The sequence below is a fragment of the Rhea pennata genome, chromosome Z (assembly GCF_028389875.1).
Source record: "Rhea pennata isolate bPtePen1 chromosome Z, bPtePen1.pri, whole genome shotgun sequence".
Taxonomy (NCBI): domain Eukaryota; kingdom Metazoa; phylum Chordata; class Aves; order Rheiformes; family Rheidae; genus Rhea; species Rhea pennata.
Genome location: NC_084702.1, coordinates 48,132,264 through 48,154,620, shown reverse-complemented (window position 1 = coordinate 48,154,620; position 22,357 = coordinate 48,132,264). Strand labels below are relative to the sequence as shown.

Below are 22,357 nucleotides of genomic sequence, written 5' to 3'. Positions count from 1 at the left end.
GTGCATGCCATAAGACTTTGTATTCTCACTTAGCGTTACCTTCTGCCAACATTTCATTCACATGGACTATATCACTTGCATGTCTCTCTACCAGGGACTGAGTCCATCCAGCACTCATCCTTATGCTGCCATATGACAAACTATCTCAATTCTTCTATAAGGTTTCCAAAATTGTGCCTTACCATGTCTCTGCTTTTGGTAGGACTTGGAAAAAGAATTGTTCTGTACCGTGGACTTTGGATTGCCCTGTTTTTTCTGGAGGTTCCTGGATAGCAAGTTCAAAAAGCATCTAATGCAGGTATTATGGACTGCTCTTTGAAAGGCAGAAGAGAGAAGTATATAAATAAATAAATAAAACTTAAAGAGATATTCAGGTGTCTGACAAATACTCAAGTATCGGTAAATGCCTGTCTTGCTTACAATCACAAAAGAGGTTTGTTGCAGTAGCTAAAACAGAACTCAGGTCTCAGGGCTCTGTGTGAAAGTGTGTTTAAAAATTCTGATAGAGAATGAGAAGTGGCCCATTCCTCCTGCTTTTTTAAAGCTACGTAGCAACTGAATGCCTTTGGAACTATGGAGCCAAATGGCCTGCACACACAGAGAGGTTTCCAAGAGAGCCCAGCAGTAAAAGTTCTTGCTCTTTTCCTTCAGTACTCATCATTTCTTTTCCTAGTCAGAGAAGATCATACAGGTATTTTTACCACTTCCATTTTATAAACTCACTTTTTGAGTAGCTAGGTTAAAAAAAAAACAAAACAAAAAAAAAAAAACAAACAAAGAAAAAAAAACCAACACTTTTACTTGTCTCAAAGAACTCCAATCTGTTTAGTTATATTAATCAATAATATTAAAGAGAGAGAAAAGTGCAGGGCAAAATTATGTTGCATTCCAAAAAAACCAATACAATTAAGACATACTCCTCATTTGATTAAATAATCTATTCAATTATACTTGGATTACTTAATAAATGAAGAATATTACCTGTACTACATCAGTCACAGATAAAAAAATTACACACACGAATGATTATAATTCATTCAACAGTTTATAGACCTACAGTCCCCCCAGAGACTATCATACACACATATCCTTGAGTGCCAGACTTTGGATATAACTCTCAGAGATTCTGATTTCACTAATTTTGATTTAACTCCAGTAATTTTGATAACATTTCAGAACTGCACCCAGGTAAAGTAATCTGACTTCACTAAGAACAAAACTTCTCAGAAGGCTTTCCAAGTTAGCTGTCCGCAAAGGTACACCATTTGGTCATGAAGCACATTCGATGCCCCGTACCGGGCAGGATGAAAACTGCTTTTTCATGCAAGCACCTAGGCAATAGGCCCACACAGTCCATGCAAATTCCAGCTAACCAGCATCAAGAAAATGAGCTCAATGACTGAGAATCAGGATGATCCAGTGATCAGAAAAGAGCATCAGTTGCTATTCCAGTCTACAGGCTGAAGTAGTATACCCCATCACCCTATGCTATGATTACTACATAAATCTTATGTCCCCTATTGCCCAAAGCACAGTGATCAAGTGATGACCAATAGAAATAATTAAATTTAGCCAAATTGTACTGAGAAGTTTCTCTGTCATTCCAGCTACATATTTTTTGCAGCTTGTTCTATTGTAGGTTTAGTTTGATACATACATATAGATAGTCTAACTTACTTTCTTTCTTTTTTTTTTTTTTTTTTTTTTTTTTTTAAAGGAGGACAGCATTTTTATATGCAGCTACAAATTTAACTGGAAGCTGTTATTAGAGTCTGCATTTACAGCTATTATGTAGGTGCTATCCACATGTAGAATCTAAGGTACAGATATTCTTCATTTCAATTCAATTTAATTTCATTCAATTTCTTCATTAAATTCTGATTTTTGTTTTTTTTTTTCCCCTCTATTCCCTCCACTCACTCCCTACTTTATTGATTTTCTATAAGGCATTTATTTTATAGAAAATAATTGCCAGTACAATAGGATTACAATCTTCTCTTTAATACTCCATGGTTTTGTATTCTGTATCAGAGTTATCTTTCTTTCTCCTCATGATCTATTCGTGGTAGAAAATGCAGGGCATGCTTCTGAGACAAATTACAAATGTATCTTGGCTTGAAAACAAAGCTAGTACTTCTCAGCAGAGATGATTACAAACTTTTAAATATATTTTAATTCGACTACATAACATTATAAAATCTTTGAGTTATCTTGGAAAAAAAAAACTGACTGATATCTGCTAGGAATTTTTCAAATAATTACAGCCTAGACAGAGTAGCCAAAGGTGCAAGCTATTTTAATATTTTGTATTAATAAAATATTGTTACTGTTAACAAGAAGTTAAAAGAGCATAGTGCCCGTACCGTGCGTCTTCCACCACTTAAATCTGCAGTATTAGTCACTGGCTTGATTCTGCGGCATGCTGTGGGCTTCTCACAAAACGCTGAGCTGGAATTCTTTGTGTTTATCTGAAATCTCATGTGGAACTTGTTCAAAGAATAAAGCTATGTGGGAAGCATTATCTAAATTTCTTAAATGACGAAGAAAAACCTTTATTATATGCATACATTATGCACATTGACCACTACATTGTTATTACCTAACTGTAAAAATCCATTTGATAGTTTGTTGATAACTTGACTTCATGTAATTTAACTGACCCTTATTTGCTAAGGCCTGTATAAGCCAGAGTTTGGAAGGGAGCCAAAAAAAGAGAGAGAAATCAGATTAAACTGTAGATCTGTAGTTGGCATAGGTTTAGCAAGCAGTACAGAATATACGGAATGCACAATCTCATGCTATTTCTTTGAAACACTAGCATTAAATTTATGAGAAATGCCTGAACCAAACAAACTACAGCATTTTTTCCAGCTCTTAAAGACATAATATGACAAAGAAATGAAATTAGACAACAGCAGTCCACTATTAAACACCAGTTGACAACTGAGATAACAGGAAGTATTCTTGCCATTTTAGTTTTAGTCATATTGCAATTGAAGACGAAAGTTCGTATTCTCTAGCTAAAAAAACATCCTTATGACCTTAAATCTACAGTCCCACCTACCCTAACCACAGCATGGCATTAAAAAAAAAAAAAAAAAAAAGGTTAATAAAACACAGACCATTCTGATGAAGCAAATAATATACCGATTGCTATTGATAAAATGTATTACTTTTACTAAATACCTACGTTTGAATACTTATCATCCTCAGTTTATTACTTCTGAACTCTGCAGTTCGGGAATGTCAAGAAACAGTCCTCCATCACACGTCCCCAAGCCCCCATCAGCGCGCGCCCACACGGACCTCATCAAGTAGCCCAAGAGCTGCCCTTTCACTGCGAGTAAGTGACTAATATCTAAGCTGGCTCTAAAGAAAGACACTTTTCATAATCGCCCAACAATCTGCTAAGTGAAAACATATGGGTAGGCTTAGGTAAAGCCTGCCAGGGGTCTTTACTGAATGGGAAACAGGTGCTCCAGTTTTGTGCCATGGAACACCCCATTTACCGTTAAGTCCAAAGGTTACAGGACTAATAGCTGCCTTGCGGTAATCAAGGAAAGCAAAGACACCAGCCATGGTCAAACATCTGGGACATATTTTACATACTTGCAACATATGCTTCAGTTTCAATTAAAGTGAGGCTTTGGCACATTTATTAATCTTTTTACTTTTATCACATAAGAAGACCCATTGACCTGACTTTTCTATTATACCATATGAAAAAACAGAGAAATAATAAAAGCCAGAGGTCACTGCCAGCTGGTATTACAAAATGTGCATTTCTTTCCTCACAAAGCTTCATTCTGCACAAAGCTTTAGAAATACACACACACATGAACTAAAATAATATGAAACTGTGCTCCTTCTATTTTGATGCACAGATATAAAAAGAACAGCAGTGGTTAACAGAGGAGGACTGAGCATCAAAAAACCCCGAAACACCAAAAACCTCACGCTAACAGAACTCTAAGGAAAAACATGCAGTCCTAATTATACACTTAGATTCTACCATTTAGCTCAAAGCAATACAATGCCCACTCCACGGACTACTGAATGTACATGGTAGCCCATACATTTTTATTAAAAAAAAAAAGTTACTTTCCATTCAAATGGGGTTTTTGACAGCATATTAAGTTATGAGAACTCAAATGAATTGTATTAATGAAGATAGCTTTGAATTTATAAAAGTCAACCTAAACAACTTCTGCATAGGAAGATAGCTTTTAAATATTCAATAAAAAGCCTCACTGAATACATACGGCAATCTTAAATATTCACTTTTATTTAACCTTGGTAACTATATCCAAAGAAATGTTAGAAATCTGGCATCAATTTCAGAAAGCTAAATATTAGATCAGAACATTAAAACCCAGAGCGCTATTTCTGACGGGGTATGTTTTACTGGGCATCTCTTAATAGCCACAAAATACGGATTTTTTTCATCCCTATCCCCATTCTCCCTTTTATGGAGTCTGTTTAGCAATTTCCAAAGACAACTAAGTGGTAACTAAGTAGGCTGGCTTAAACTACAAGCAGTGAAGCGTTGTTTGTGAACTAATCATAGTTATTAACATTTCCAAGAATACACATACCGTTGGGATGATACTCTTGCACTAGGCTCTAATAATAAAGCAGGAACAAGCAAGAGAAAACGGCCATAAATGGATGGCAGATCAGTGTTTATCAGAAGAGAAATGATGATTCAAAGCCAGCATGTTGAGTTAAAATACAAGCTCTCCACAGCTACATGACTGACCTTTGCAATAAATCATATATTTTATTGCCAGAAGTGTATGTTCATATCATTTAGTGTTAAAAACCATCACATACGTGTTTTGTAAAAGGAGGTTTTGTTACTACAGTGTTTGCTGATTCTGAAACGATGTAGCTAACGATTTAAGTGATGTATAGAAGAATTCCACATAATATCTTTCTGTCAGTTGTAAAATGTTTGAACTGGTAATGGAATGAGGAAAATACTCATTTTTTTATCATCTCTCAAATCTTAGGTGTTAGCTAACAGAAAAATAATCATTCAGGGATTAACTAATCATGGTGAATTTTCTGACATTTCAAATGCTGCTGCCAGCATATGAATTCTTACAGAGGTATATAACTGTACATCTCAACTAGAAACAAAGGTCAAAGGCATAAATTAAGATACACTGTTTTTCTCCTCTCAAAAAAAAAAAAAATCATTGCTTTATTACAACAGAGGTGGGGAAACATCTGTGAAGGTCAAACTCATCTGTATTTTAATTCAGAACTGTTGTAAAATTATCTTTTTTTTCCTCTCTTTTCTTTCACAAATATCATCTTACTGCTAAGAAAATGCCAGAAACAACAGGGTTATCTTCACTGTACTTGTCTCACCAGAAAGCTGTCCTGCCAGTGCTAGCCATTGCTTCAGTGGTGCAAGGTCATTGTAATTTCTTTTTTCTGGTTCTTTCCCTCTCCCTGGGGGACAACCAATCCAAGCAGTCCCATAGCTTGGCTCAATAAGACATGGAAAACGAGCTGTTATTTACTGTGGTTGCAATCCTCAACCCAACCAGCAGCCTCCAAACTGTACCACATTTTCTCAAATAGCTGAATGATCTGCAGCAGTTTCCCGGCTTGCTGGGCCACAATGCCAACTCCAAACCAAGTGGACGTCTATGAGAATTGTGATTATTTAAATGTCATACAGAGTGCAAAACATTTCAGCCATTCCTCTACCAAGTAATTCTTTGAAAATTACAGACGTCAATATCCCATCTTTAACCAGTATGGAGTTGCTATTTTTACACATTTCTTCCCCTAAAGTGCAGCCCTATCTGTAATACTCAAGACAGGACAAATTTTTGTCCTTCAAAAACAGTTGTCACTGCAGTTATCTTCACAAGAGCTATCAAGCTCCAGACAAGTGGAATTATTTTTGTTCCTGGCAGAAAAAATACTTGACCCAGCTCTGGACCAAGGGGGGAAAAAAAAAAGGCAAAAGAAAAAAAAAGGAAAAAAGATGTAGCAGGATTTATAGACCTCTATCCTTTCCTGCAACACACAGTAGCATTGTTAGGATGATAAACAGCTCTGTCCAATTTTCTGGACTAAAACACTTCAACTCCTTTTTTAACTGTCTGTAAAAACAGTGTCATGTCTAAATTCTCCCATCCCCAGGTACCCAAGTGCTAGGAAAGATAATTACCTTGTCATCTCTGTCATCTTCTTCTTCCTCGTCCTCTAGCATGTCCTCCACTACCTGCAGACAGAAACAGTAGTAGTTGTCATGATTTAAAAAGGAAGAGTTTTGTTCTGTCAATTGTAAACCTTTTGTAGATGAAAACTTTATTAACATTTGAAATAAATGCACAGAAGAAAAATGTACAACTAGAAAAAACACTTGATCTAGAGAATCAAATTTAGGAAAGTGTTACAGCTTTAATTGACCTATATTAGGGAATTATATACTGAAAACGTTGCCTGTAAAAAAAAAAATGCTTGCTTGACAATTTAAGTATTTAAAAGGTAGTTCAAAATTCAAAGTATGATAGATTTAACTAAAGGAATCTTTTGTCAGCTGTACTGGTGGGTATACAGTACACACAAATGCTTGCTTTAAATTTACTGATACCTGGAGAAACATGCAACTTTTTTTTTTTTTTTTTTTTTGTTTTTTTTTTTAATAGATTTGCCAATATTCACCAAGAGATTTTTGAAGAATTCAATGCCAAGAATAAATTCATACTAGCTTGTCTCTTTATGATCTGCAGTGATATGTACCATACGTTCCACTATTTTCTTAATAGTGATTTTATACAAACTGTGCATCTTTCTGCACATTCACTGCTAACTGTAGTTACGTGTATGCATCAATGCATTTCTTCCATCTAAACAAATCCATTTCAGTCTAACATTCTGAAATACATAAATATATACATGATTCTTTTTATAAGTATTAACAATTATTAATCACAGCATAAGCATGGAATGAACCACTACTAAACCTACTTTACAGAGAGGAAATGACTTTCAAAAGATGGTCAGTGGCAGATTCAGACTTAAAACTCAAAAATTCCTCTCATAACAGTGTGATCAAAGCCTGCAGCCTACCCTATGGGGAAACTTCTCTGTTAATGAAATTGAAATAAAGTTGTACCTCTTTATACAAGATAAGAATATGGCTCTCTATATTATTATTATTTTATTAAAATACAAGAACATCCATAATGAAACTGAGCAAAGATCCACCTAGCCCAATGTTCTGTGAATGCCTAGCAAAAAAATGTATATTACATGTTATAAAATATAAATAGTCAAGAAACTATAAACTCTTCGATGCAACACATTAACTTTTTGACTTTTTAGAATAAGTTTCCAGCAATTGAAATAATACTTCCTTTTTTTTATATAGGTGAAGGTACAAATCACCATTCAGTATCATTTTAGTGTACCTTGTCATTTAAAATAACACATTAAAATTATAACTTTGTAATTTCTCCCCACACACAGCTGCACAGATATTCCCATCAAATTCAAATCCATGTGCAAGCAATAAAGAACTTTAACACTATCCAAGGGCCAAATTCAGAGTGTAAAAGAAAAGAAAGAAAAAAAGAAAGAAACGAGTAGGGAGATAACACAATGCTGAATATCAGTTCAAGCATCTGGCCTTTGGAATGGCAGGGCTGGATAACCATCAAGAAGATCCTAATTAGTCATGCTACATGATCACACGCACGGACAACTCTAAACATGTACATTACGACTTGATTCAACATGCAAATAGGTCACCCTGCGTATGTGTAAATCAACTGCATAGGGCAAAAAATACTGAAGTCAGTATCTGGTTTCAGATGCTTTTTTTTTTTTTTTTTTTTTTTTTTTTTTTTTTTTTTTGAATTCAGTAATACACAATACACTAATACACTTCTAACGAACTGAAGGACTGGGAGAGTGAGGAGTCAACACTATTTACTTGCTACTCTGTTCTGGAGTTGAGAGTCAAAGAAACACAGTGAAAAGCAAGCACATTCTCTAGCTCAGCACAAGGAAGAAGAATGGCCCAAGCAACCAATGAAAATTAATCCTGAACTTATTCCTGCAAAACAGAACCATTTCAAGAGGCGTATGACCACACCTTCCGCAACCTAGAATGGTCTCTGACCTGATACTGGTCTTTACGGAAAGAACGCAGGTGTGAGCCTCGCCAGGCTGTAGGAGGAATCGGACCTGTGTTCTAGCTCCCTTTCTGTAGAAAGACAGACATTTTCATTTCCCCATGCACCTGCTTCGTCTTCAACTGCTTGCTCCTGTCCTCTCGCTGTAGCTCACTGTCTTCTTAATTTTGCAGTTCCAAGTGTTTGTGGAGCTGAGATATAAACTACATCACTGGAATTATCAAGGTATTTTTTCCTAAATCTACTCTAAAACTTTTAACTCGGATCATTTCAGCAACCCAGTTTACAGAACAGCTCCAGAAACACTTACACGAGCTCTACTGATGAAAGGGTGAACTGAGAAGAGAGAATGAAAACAAGCTGTTAAGGACTGCAAAGAGATGGAAACCTTTTAAATCAGTTTTGCCTCACATGCACCAGTCTCTAATTACATCATTTCATGACTAAAGCCCAAAGTATAAACCTGAATCAGTTGACGCCTACACCTGGCGCTAACTAAACTCAACAGGTTTCTTACTTTTCCACATTAGTATCCCCCAGACATTTAAAGATCTCTTCTATGTACACCCAGAAATTCCTAGTCTTGACAGGATTGAGCAGCAGAATGCTTATCCCACGTTAGTGCTAAAGTTAGCATGGAGACAATTAGATGAATCGGAAACCTCTAAAAACTGTTGCAAATGATGGCACCTCACTGAAATCACTTACACGACAATATCCATTCTAAACTATCTGGATAATAATACTTCTAACTTGCACTTTTTTCCTCTTCTAATGATTTCAAAATACTTTACGAGCTTTTAGAGTGGCAAAATTTTAACTTGTTCAAAGACACAGAAAGTCCTTTGAAATCCCTTGAAGCCAAGGACTGAGCCTCGATTTACAACTTCTCCATTCCATTTTTTTAATTCAAAAGCTACCAATCTACGCTCTTGTTCCAGGTTAGACATATCATCAATCTCATTAAGCTTTAGAGTATCAAATTGTCTGGAGAAGAAATCTGAATTCAATTATTGCAGCAAAACAAAATATAGTAGTATTTCCATGTCTAAGAGGTTTAAACTGTTCTTTAGAATAAATGATATAGTCTATGCTTTCACTCATCTTGAAACTCAAAAGGAAGAGTTAAAAAAATATATATTGTTCAGACATAATGATACAATAATACAATTGATTAAACCACCAAGACCAAGTTACTTCAGTACTTTGTTATACAAGTTAAACAAGGAAAATAGGTACTTTATAATCATATACTCTATGAAGAACTGGTATGCTGAAGCCACCGAAGTACAATCTATTTTTGCAGAAGAACAAAGCAAGGGTTTGCAAGATGGGTACAGTGAATCTGAGCAACAGATTTCAGTTTAACATTGTACTTAGAATACCATAACAACAAAAGACCACAGTGGATTTTTTTTTCTGTAGTTCTGGCTTGCTGCTATTCAAATAAACTACATGTGTGCTGTTTTGGTTTGAAGCAACATAGATAGTACAGTTATTCAGATCTCTACATCAACATTAAACCTTTTCAATGGAGGGAGGGAGAAAGGAGGAAAGGGAGGGAAGGAGGCAGGGAGGGGGGAGCAAGGGAGAGAACAGGAAAAAGCACATGAAGATAAAATGGAACATTAGAGTTATTTTAATAAAAGTTCTATGGCAAAAATCTTAGATTGCCTCTAGAATACTCACTCTAAATTATGCCTTCCGATACCTTGCCTGAAATCAAGTAGTATTAATCAAACAAAGGAAGGGCACTGGGGAAATCAGAAAGATCTAATGCAAGCAGTTAGAAGTGACATGACCTTCTGTAATGTCACTTGTCACAGACTTATATGCCGCATACTGGTAGAAGGTCTTGAAAGAACCTGATTCTTGGTACTGTTCCTTGAATGTAATACTAATACAGATGACATTTCAAAAAACACACGTAGACAGCCTCAAATACGGCATGGCAGCTACTTCATGGCCAAACAGTAAGCAGATGATGTTCAAATATTGCAAAATAACATCCTCTCTGTGCAAAATAGTCCTATTAAAAACTAACTGATCAGAAACAGCCTACACTAATTTGTACATAGTGCCACTGTTCTTGACCCATCCCACCTTCTTTGAAGTGAAAGAACTCTGTCTATAAATATTGTATAATTCATACATACTACCGGAGTGATTGCTCTGTAGCAATGGTAAATCAGATTACCAGAAGCAGCATAACCATCATCTTTGCATGATGGAGAAAACCATATACCAGTGGACCAGAATGCACTCCTGATAACAAGCTGACAACTTGTATTTATCCTAAAAATGATCTAGTAGTGACTAGCTATTTATTAATTACGTATTACAGGATAGCATTTTCGAGAAAATAATTCATTTTGACTTCAAACATCAACACCTGCAAAATATGGTTGGATTCTAGTTATTTACCAGCATCTTAAATCCCAGTTCCATGATTGTATGTGATTTTAAAATACATCCTGAATCTAAACATTCCATGCAAAAACAAGACACTGGCACTTAACAGCATGATGAAAGTGTCTTTTCTCTTACTGAGTACCAGCCTGCTGTTTCTGATACATAATGTGCAATCACCAACTCGCTTCATGATTATCTTCTGTTGCAATTTCTTTGGCTTATCCTGCTCAGAAGATACTTTCACACCTTCATATGTTAACCATACCAGATTTCTGTTTTGCACTAATAGGCAAAATAAAAAATTAAGGGAGAGGCACTACTACACTGCAGATATGCCTGTTTGACTGCTACACTAGTATACATTTTTTTTATTTTTAACATTTTTATTAATGGCTCAGTTTTGTAAAGTGCATAATGAACTATTATTAGTGTTCCTCCAGATTTGCTTATATTTTACTGAATTTAGTCCTTCAGAAATAGATGGTTTCAAATGAAAAACAAAACACTTTCTCTGCTATAACATGTTACAATGTCAAACTCTGCAGATATTTGTATTTTCACATAAAGATTTTAACATTCAGAAGCTTTGGTGAAATAAAAGAGAGAATGAGATTTGGGTCCGATTTAAATACATATTAGAAATGTAAAGAATGTGGTTAGAATTGTACTGTTCAGGACTTTGGATTTCATTTAACTCGTTTTGTCTGGACATAAACTGCACCATATGTTTGCATGTCACTCAATTTACAGTGTTTATGTGTAAATGTAATATAAAATTATGCATTGTGTGTGCATTAAGAAGGATGCATAAAACCACTCAGGCATTTTCAGCTCATTTCTAAGTGTTCAAGATGAAGCAAAGACTTCTGTCATCAATAAGGCTCTTATAACTGTGTTTTTGTGGTCATTTTCACAATATGATGCTTCTTCTGCAGAATTGCTGAGAAACTATACACAAGATACAACTTAATTAAAATGTTGTCCACCTTTTTAATATTGTATTTATAGAAAAAATAAAAATCATATGAACAGATTCCAATTTAGTAGCATAGTATATGTGGAATGCAGCCAATTCTGATTTATACCATTAATATTTTGACCTTGGAGTATTTCATCTGCAGCAATCATCAAGATAACTGAACCACTAGATGTAATAATAATTAGCATGATAAGCTTGCCAGTAAGGTTAAATATATTGAAGTACGAAGACAGCAGACTAAAAAGAAAAGCATTAGTACTTTACTGCTAAAATACTTCCTGATTTTTACAGACGCACTCAAATACAATTATTTCTTCTTACAGAATGCATTCTGTTAGCTTATTCTGGGAAGTGCTCATGTTGTAATTTAGTCTGATTCTTAATAGGAAATGAGACTTTAATATGGCTATCAGATGCTTTTTGGTGCATGCTACTGATTACATGTAGTTCTGTAATATCAACAACAGAATTTTTATTTGCAGTATAATACGTTTCTTGGCAACATGCATGGGCAGTAAATACAGTTTATTATACAAGAACATGTAACCTCTTTCCTGTTGTCAGCTTTATATGCCCACAAAATTCAGTTGCTAATGTAGTTAAGACTAAGTCATTTTTAACAAAAAATGACCTAAGTAGTAGGATTTTTCACTATATTTCTTTCAATATTTGGTTCTCAATTATTTTAGCTCTTTCTTGGATTTACACAATGTACTACGAACTGAATATTAGGTGTTTATTTGAAGTATGTCTCCATCTAAAGGCTTCAGTATGTACTGTACATTCTTGAAAAATATCAGATTTTTCTGGCTTCAGAATGCTTGATTTTTAATTCAGCAGAACAAAAAAATATTCTTTGCTTGGCTAAGTACCAAGAGAAATTTTACTATTACCAGTTTGAGAAAGTAACACTTTCACAAAATTGTCAGCTAGCATTCTGAGGCAAAATCTCATGATAAAACAGCTTCCTATGTATGTCAACAGTATAAACAGATAATTCCTCGTTTTCATTTTGAGTATGAATTGTCTTCAGCTACTTCTATGATTTTAGAAGGCCAAATACCTTTCTCATATAAAACAATGTTTATTCAAATAATTTTAAGTTCGTGGGTGTGACAAAATCCGCCCAAAGTTGGGGCTGACGAGCTTTTTATTAGGAGGCTTTTGTGTATGTTATTTGATAAAGTATATAATACACATATTATTGAAATTTTATATATTTTTTTAAAATATGGTAGTGATACATTTTGACAAATCTATCAACACTGCAATGCAACTCTAAAGTCATTACTCCGAATTAGAGCATTCTAAAACAAAATAAAACCAAACCAAAGCTGAATGTAACTACTGCAGGACTATGAGATTTTTTTTTAGCTACAAACTAAACTGATCTCAGTTTACAAAATATTGCTTACTTATACAATCATTGCAGCCTGTCAAATCAATCTTCTTGCCATGTAAATCTCAATGCAAATACAAAAAATGTTTCTCATTGGAAAAAAAAAGTCTCTATGTACAGTGCACTATAATTTTATTTTAGATACTGATGATACTGCAAGAATTTATTTGAAGTGTGGCAAAACTAAAAAATAAAATAGTGTGGCAAATTAAAAAAATTGTTTGTAATAGAAAAAAATCAACTTTTTTAGGCAGCAAATGTTTAGAATAGGATTTGGGTTTTAGCGTTTTGTCTTCAAGTGACCAAATCCAGCCAGAACAGTCTCATTCTGTAGTGCAATTTTTTATGCCATTGGGATGAGAACAGCTGGGTAGTTCTAGCAAGGAGTTAATGTGTACCATCATACCATATGTAAACCTCTGAAGCAGGGGATTATAATTGCAGCACAGTCTCTTTAACTGCAGCACCACAAATAGCCAATTGCAATATTACATTCGATTACGTTGCAGAAGAGAAATGCTTCCTGCCTAACTTATATCTTCATATACTGTACTGTGAGATTGTTAAATTAGTGCATAATGCATTTAAAATATTTATAGTACCAACATTTAGTTAAATAACCTTTATGTAAGATTTATGTTGATTTGTTCATTTCTCATTTAATGGCAAATTATGAAGAGCATGTTTCATAAAGATAATTCTCCATTTAAATTCAGCAGGCCATTAAATATTAAAATTATGTTTCTGATGCAATCTAGAGCAAATTTGTCCAGCTTCAGTGATTATTTGCTCTCATAAAAATTAGACTTGATTAATAAAACTTAAACGCTTGATTAAGCCGACATTTTCATGTTTCTTTCTGATCTGTTAAAAAAAAAGCCCCTGTCCCATAGCGGGGCAGTACGGTGAGTTTCTCCGCCCTCCCTCATAGAGAGACCACGCAGCTGGATGAGGACAGCAGTGGTTCTCAGCAGGCTACTTACTCTCCTGGCACGTGTTGCCCGCGGTCCTGGCGTTCCGAGAGCATCCAGACCGAACACGCAGCCAGACGACGACCTGTTTACAAAAGCCTTTCCAACTTATCTTGCTAAGGATAACAAAAGGAGAGCAAGTTTGCAATTCTGATTAATTTGGGGAAAGCAAGGAAGGCCGATTGCTTTAAGGAAACCTCGTGTACTTTCCTGCACGGCTCAGAGCGGCGTGCTGAACGCCATCTGGCTCACGCAGAAACAGAACGAGCGTCACTTTCTATTCCGAGTGTGCAAAACCCTTGCTGTATAATGTTGGAAATCGTTCTATAAAAGCAATTGGATTTTCCTTACTTTCAGAGGTATAATACATTAAACTAGTTTTACATATTGTCCTATGTGCAACTCCTTTCTCAAGCCCTTACGTTTTGGAAAATTTGTTGCTGCTTTGCTGTTGCTATTTTATTGAAGGCAAAACTTCTCAGCAAAGGAGGCCCCAAACTGAAAATCAAGGTGATATTCCCAATCTAACACCTCTGTGAAATCTTGGGCAAGTGACATATTCCAACCTCTCTCTAGCTACACCACGAGAACAATAATACTTATTTTTCCTACAAATTCACAGCGAAAATTTAGTCCACAGACAGAAATCATTGCAGACTGCCTGGCAGAAGAGACATTGGATTTCAAGAACATGCACACAAAACAATTCCGTACAATGGATCGGAAAATGTTTGGTGTTTTTCCTATATTCTAGCTATGGAAATCCTTTTGAACTTAGAGCTTATGGACCCTGCTTCCAAGCTTTAAGTCAGTAATGCAGAGAAACACACCGAAAGCAACACTGCCTTGTAACTGCATTTTCAGTTTGCAGAAGAACAAGTGATTAGAGTCAAGTATTTTCTTGGTAAGATTAGTTTATCTACACTTTTTAATATATTTATATATGCACAGCAAAGTAGCACTCTGCTTCAACTGGGAGCAGCAACAACTCTGTTGCCTTGCCCCCAGTGGAAAATGATTTGGACTGCAATCGTAAAACCTCTTGTAACTGCAACTGAGCTGGGGTTGCACTATCAGCTCACGCTCTTGTCACACCTACCACCCTTCCTTGAGGGAAAAGGGAATCAAATGAGATGGAAATATTCATATGCAGCTTCCCCTCTCCCCCTTTATTTTTCTTCATGTTGTAATTTCTAGAACACAGCATAAAGACAGTTGAAAAAATCTGAATATACACATACTGATTTTTGTAAAAAAGTACTATGTAAAAGCCAGATACTCCATAACTTCATCTTTTTAAAATCAGAGAAAAATCCTCAATTGCCTTCTGATAAACTAAGTGAATAGTACTCCAGGAAACTAAATAAAAAGTACCAATAGAAACTGGTTAAAAACTCAAAATGAAGTTATCTTTTATAAAAGTTATTTTTCTTCCGTTCTCAAGCTTTAATTCTAAATGTGTCCAGCTCTACCTTTCAATAGAAACATACACTCTAGAAATTTAAGTCACCAAAGCCTATTTTGCAAAAAATCTTCAGTGAAATTAAAAGACGTATTGTACCATATTATATCACTCTTACAAGATTAATATTATGTGTATACTCTGTTATACAGACTTGTAAGAATTTGTTTATGGCACATTAACTTCCAGCTGCTCACCATCATTTTCTATGCAATGATATGTGCAACTTGAAACTTCAAGAGGAAATTAGCTATTTAATATTTCTTTAAATGCTCTAAGTATTAACCATAAATGCAGGATATGAACTGATTACATGTCTTCTCCACAGGGCTATCTATGGCAGAAGACACAGCTAACTCTAAGCATGTGGGACCTCACTAAAAGTGCCTAGCTCAAGTCAATGTGACTGTACTCAACAGATGATGAACAAATTGCTAATTACTCAGGAGTGCCAAACTCTCATTTGACAGAATCACTGAATGGTTGAGCTTGAAAGGGGCCCCTGGAGATCATCAAAGCAGGGGTAGCTAGAGCAGGTTGTTCAGGACCGTGTCCAGTCAGTGTCCAAGCATCTCCAAGGACTCCACAACTCCAAACACATTCCAGCATTTGACCATGCTCACAGGAAAAAAGAAAAAAAGAAGAAAAAAAAACTCAATGTCCTGCGTCTCATGCCCCGTCTCTTGCCCTGTCCTTTGGCACCACTGAGAAGAGTCTAGCTCCATCTTGTTCACACTCTCCCATGAGATACTTACACATATTCGTAAGATCATCACCACCATCCCAAGTCTTCTCTTTCTCCAGGCTGAACAGTCCCAGCTCTCTCAGCCTCTCCTCATATAACAGATACTCCAGTCTCTTAATTGCTTTTGTGGCCATTTACTGGGCTTCAGCCAGTACATCCATGTCTTTGTTGTACTGGGGGAACCCAGAACTGAACTCAGTGTTTCAGATGTGTCTCACCAGGGGTGAGCAGAGGAAAAGGTTCACCTCTTCCTTGACCTGTTGGCCATGCTCTTCCTCATGCAGCTCAGGACACTGTTGGACTCCTTAGCTGCAAGGGTACATTGATCAATGTTCACATTCGATTTGCTGTCCACCAGGACCCCTACAGCCTTTTCTGCAAAGGTATTTTCCAGCCAGTCAGCCCCCAGCCCATACTAGTGCAAAGGGTTATTCCTCCCCAGGTGCAGAACTTGCCATTTCCCTTGACTGAACTTTACAGAATTCCTGTCAGTTCATTCCTGCAGTCTGTTGAGACCCCTCCAAATAGCAGCACTACCACCTGACCTATCAGCCACTGCTCCCAGCTCTGTTACGTGGAGATCTGAAATCTCCACTCTTGGTGGAGATTATTATTTCATTAGGTCAGACATCTAAAAGTATTGTTATAAAGAAATGTATTTACGTATTACAGGTAATACATATATGAACATACGAACTATGTTATAAGGATATGGGTAGTGTTTCTTAAAGTGAAGCAAACATCCACAGAGAAATAGTTAAGTAAGCTTCAAGTAAAAACACTCTGCAAATGTTCTGCAAAACCCAGAGGAAAGCATTAAGAATGCCATTTTAGTTATTTTACTTAAGTTCCTTGTTCACTATTGAAAGAAAATATTCATTCTGTGATTTTCTACTCCTACCACATGACTCAAAGCCAGAAGTTCATTCATTTTAGATCAGTTCTGATTCCTACAGATTCATTCAAAGGGAGCCCACTAAATCTGTATCTAGCTTGCTCCTCCTACGCTTCCTGTCTATCACAGGCCATAAAATCTCATCCAGTTACCCCAATATTTAATGCAAGAATTTGTATTTGATAAAAGCATAACTTTAAGACAAACAACAAATCTTGATCTTAATCTATGACAGATAGGGAATCTCACACTTCTCTTGTAAGTTTGTGCCAGTGTATGACCAAAACTGTGATGATGATCAATCATACAAAGTCCAACTGAATCCTTAAAAGAAATAATGCCATGTATGCTTCACTTCTCCCTAGACTTTTCCAATAGACTTATCTCCCACAACTATGTATACTCCTCCTTGTCCCAACCTCATTTCATTTCTATTTCAAGTAAGAACTTGCATGCACAATTTATGAGTCAGAGTAAGCAGCACAGTAATCATCCTCATGGTTAAATGAGCAGGAGTAGCTCATGTTATGACTGAATACCTCAGATGATTTCACATTATTCCACAAGAAAGGAAGTTCCAAAATACTTCAAAGATCCTGATGCCTGAGAGGACAAAGCAAATGATACCTTGGTTGTAAAGATATTCAAATAAAGATGAGTTAAGACTCGTTCATCACAGAAACTTAGTGAATGATTTCACTGATCTGCAGAAGAGTGCAGTCTCTAATGCTTCAACTGATTATATGACTGATATTGTTATCTAGTATGGTTACTACAATGGAAAAGAACTCTTCCAAACTACTTTTGAGACTGGCAATTTAAATATTTTCCATGCTTATGAGGCAAGTCTGAAGTGCATACAATTTTCAATTAAGTTTGTCTCATGTTAATAGATTAAAAACAAAACCAAACCCCAAAATATTTATTTTTTTGTCTTATAACTTGAGGATTTCAAAGCAACTTCTAAAAACTGATTATATCTCTAACTTAAGATAAGTAGTCAATGATTTTTCTGAGGCACACAAGAAATCTCTGACAACCTGGGAATAGAATCTAGATCATCTGAATTCTAAGGCAATCTCTAGCCACTAGAAAACACTGCTTAATTAATTTACTTAATATTTACACTCCAAATAGGAAAACAGAAGTATTCTAAATCATTCCTAATTTAATGACACTGCGTTAATGACCTGATCTTAGGACTTACAATATTACTAAAGATTACGAGTTAATTAGAAAAACATCCAGCAAGTCTACAAATTACATCATAGCAGACAGATGCTAACCATGATGATAATCAAACTCAATTCATTAAAAATGAGGTCTCAGCTTACTTGTTATAAACCAAAAACTGTAACTAGTAGAACAAATATAAAAAAACAGGGAAGAACTCTATTGGTTGATAAAGTTGTATTGAACTTAGTCCGAAACAATCTTAGTGAGAGAAACACTTTTAGAGCAGCATTTGGTGTCCTCATCAGGCAGCCCATCAATAGCTTCATTATTCTGTTAGAAAAGTTGTCTGACCCAAATAATCTTTACATGCAGGAGGTATTTTAGAGAAAAATGAAGTACACCCCAGCTCACAAGTGAAATCTCTCCTTTCACAAGAGATTTCAATTATCCATAAAACTCTCAGGCTGAAAAGCTTTAAGAGCTTCAGGAAGCTAGAGGCTAAAGGCTATGATTTAAGAAATGCATCTTTTACATCTTGATTGCAAATCTTAGATTTTTCTCCATAAATGTAACAACCTTCGCGGTTTACCTTTGGGAATATCTCTAGCTTCCTCATACTTAATTTTAGATGACTCTAGGGGTTACAACAGTCTTAGTGATGTGGACAGGTAATACCGATGTCAGGATCAGAGTTATATCAGTTCCACTCATCACTAGTAATTTCAGTTGCTGGACATTAGGGTCATAGAATCATTCAGGCTGGAACAGATCTCCGAAGATCTCTAAGCTAACCACCTGCCTAAAGCAGGGTCAGGCATGAGGTCAGACCAGGTTGCTCTAGGCTTCATCCAGTTGGGTCCTGAAAACCTCCAAGAATGGAGGTTGCACAACTTCCCTGGACAACCTGTTCCTCTGCCCATCTGTCCTCATGACAAAAAAGGGTCTCCTTACATATCCATCTGAATGTCTCTCTTTTCAGCTTATGCCCATTGTCTCTTGTCCTCCCACTATGCACCACTGAAGAGCCTGGCTCCATCTTCTTGATAACCTTCCTATAGGTAGTAGCAGCCTGCTATTAGATCCCCTTTAAAACCTTCTCTTTTCCAGGCTTCTTCAAGACCAGTTCCCTCAGCTTCTCCTGAAAGGACAAATGCTCCAGCCCCACTGACCATCTTGGTGGCCCTCCACAGAACTTGCTCAAATTTATCAACATCCTTCTCAAACTGAGGTGCCCAAAACTGGACATTATCCTAGATGCAGTCTAGCAAGTGCTGAGTAATTATTCCCCTCAATCTACTGGCTATGCTCCTATTAATGCAGCTTGGGATGCTGTTGTTGCTCTTGGCTGCCAGAGCACACTGTTGGCTCCCATTCATCTTTCATCAAGATGTCCTGCTCCTTTTCAGTGGAGCTGCTGCCCAGACAGTCAGTCTCCAGATTGAATTATTCAACAGGCATTATTTCCATTGAACATTCCCCCTGGGCAATAGGGTTATTCCTACCCAAGGGCTGGTCTTCTCATTTATCATCGTTGAATTGTAGGAGGTTCCTGTTGGTTCATATCTCCAGCTTCTCTAGGTCTTTCTGAATTGCAGCCCTGCCCTCCAGCATATCAGCTGGTCCTGCCTCATCTTGGTGTCATCTGCAAACATGACAGAGTGCACCCCATCACCTCCTCCAGGTCACTGATAAATGTTCTAAACAGGACAGATCCCAGTACAGATCACTGTGGTACTCCACTCGTTATCAACGTCCAGGTAGAGTATGATTCATTAACCGCTACCACTACTCTCAGAGATCAACCATCCAGTTTTCTTCTCATCTAGATATCCATCCAGACCATAATGTCTTAGACAGCACACTGCTTTTGGAATATGAATATTGAATCTAACATCAAGTTTACACGGCTCAAGAGTTACACATATGCAAAACCTTTAAGCTGCCTGGATACTATAAAATTTACACAGCACAGAATACAACTTCAACTTTTGATGTATACTTCTGGAAGTCTGAACCACACTTTCATTATTAATAAATATCATATTAGCAAATGTTTGTTACTTTATATCCCAACTATATGCATTTATTAAAATACATTAAATGCAAAGAAGAAAGAAAGAAAAGGCTTGTATTAAGATCACTGAGCGTAACATGACACTGAAAAAAATGATAAATCCAACGTGATACATTTTGAAACTGTTAACAATTTCGAATCACTTTAACCTTGAACTTCAGGAAATGAATGAAAAAGTGATATGCACTTAGCCATATACAACCACTTTCAAAGAATTTGTCTTCTCCTGACCAGTAAGCCTCTCCTCTCTTCTCCCACACAAACCAGATTCTGAGGATGGTACATGTTCTACCATAATTTTAAATGTCATTTTCAAGAAAACAGACACATTTATTGGACAGCTGGAGAAGAATTAAATTGCAGGTGGGAAAATTGTCCATCAAGCATCGTGAACTGAAACATTTTCTAAAAAATGTCATATTTAAAAACTCAGTTAAAAAATTTTATCTCTTAGTTAAAAAAGAAAAGGACATATATGTGCTTAAAGTAGAAAAGACTTACTGTATCGTGTTGCCTGTTATCTTTCCCTGATATGATCAAGAAGTAGTTCCATGCCAACAGCAACAAGAAAGCCAGTGGTATCATGTAGAGCTCAAAGTTCCAAACCACAAAAAGAAAAAGCTAAAAGACAGAGGAGAAAAATGTGATTCAACACTCTACTACATTAACTCTTATGCATAGTTAAGATCAATGAATTAGAACAATTCTAAACAAAATCCTCTCTCCTTAGGCAGGCAACAAGAACATTTGTTTTACTATTTTGCTGACTAGCCACTTACCTGTGTAAAACAATTGCTACATTTTTTATTTCTTTGTACCTTAATTCTTCTGAAAGGAAAGCTGATGTAGTGTAGCCTAACAGCATTAATTGTTCTCTGGTGAAATAATGTTTATGTGGACAAAATAATACAAAATGACATAAAAATAAGATCACAACATGATAAAGAAAAGGTTGGATAATTTCTATAGATTAAAATAATTTGTTGTTCCAAAGAAAGAACTTAATTTTTTTTTTAGTAATGTCACACAGATGAATAGAAGATGTAAACATTACAATGAAAATCTGAAAGATTCATTTGTACAGAAGACTCAAAAATCATAGTAAAACAAAGTCTAAACATTTGAATAAAATGGTAACACAAAAATGACCACAGAACCATAGAAAATGGGATTAAAAAGAATAGTAAGAAGCTATTCAAGGCTTCTTTGAAAAGCCCTTTGGCCCTTTGAAAAAATTCGATTGTTGAATTTGTAGTATTTCTTCAAAATGTCCTGAGCACTCTTTGATCCACGTCTAGGGGCTGACATAAGCATGAGCTGGCTATATATCCCAGGGGCTGCTCTCTTGCACTGAGCCCTTGGAAGCATGGAGATCGTGGTCCAGCAAGAAACTGATCTTCACTGCACACACCACTGCTCTGTGCCACGGAGCTGTGAAAAGCTTGATACTGTGGACTTCTGTCTCTGGTCTGTCAGGCTGGGAGCTAGCTCGATAGCTAGGCTGTCAGAGCCAGCTTCTGACACCTCGAAGTTGTAAGTATTTGTCAGAGTCCATAGCTGTCTAGCAGAGACGCTTCCAGGGAGATACTGCTCCCTGGTGATTCTGTAACAAAATTATCGATTTTTCAGGAAAAAAAAATAAAAATATTTGGACTTAGGTTCAAACTAAAGCCATTTTGACATCCATTTTTCCCCCACAAACAAGAAGCCCTGTGTTTTAATCACCTCTGGTCATAATATAACTTGGTTTATTTTCCTCTCATATGACAAAAGTCAAAAATGAAAATATTATGGTAAATTACACTATTTACCACAGCTGGACATACACCTACTCATTCAAATACTGTAACTTAAGCTTTTGAGTATTTTTGGCTTTATTATGTTTTTGGTTTTATAACCTACTAAAATTAATGAAGGTGTTATGTCACAGAACTAGCAAACCTAAAGCAAAACCAAGTAAACAAACTAAAAATTGACACATTTTGCCAAAACCAATCATCTAGATGGATATAAATTTGAATAAGAACAAAATGTCGATTCTGATTATCTTTTGCTGTGAGGATTTCTGTTTAGAGTTGAAAA

General features: G+C 36.1%; 1 protein-coding gene across 1 annotated transcript in view; it reads right to left on the bottom strand.

The window, feature by feature from the left end:
- The window catches only part of MCTP1 (multiple C2 and transmembrane domain containing 1), a 270,331-nt gene that overhangs the window by 31,366 nt on the left and 216,608 nt on the right, over positions 1–22,357 (bottom strand). Inside the window, exons 15-16 of the mRNA XM_062599028.1 lie at positions 20,777–20,896; positions 6,191–6,244 (exon numbers count right to left, since the gene is read on the bottom strand). Coding sequence (XP_062455012.1) covers positions 6,191–6,244; positions 20,777–20,896 — 174 coding nt within the window. The remainder of the gene's footprint in view (positions 1–6,190; positions 6,245–20,776; positions 20,897–22,357) is intronic.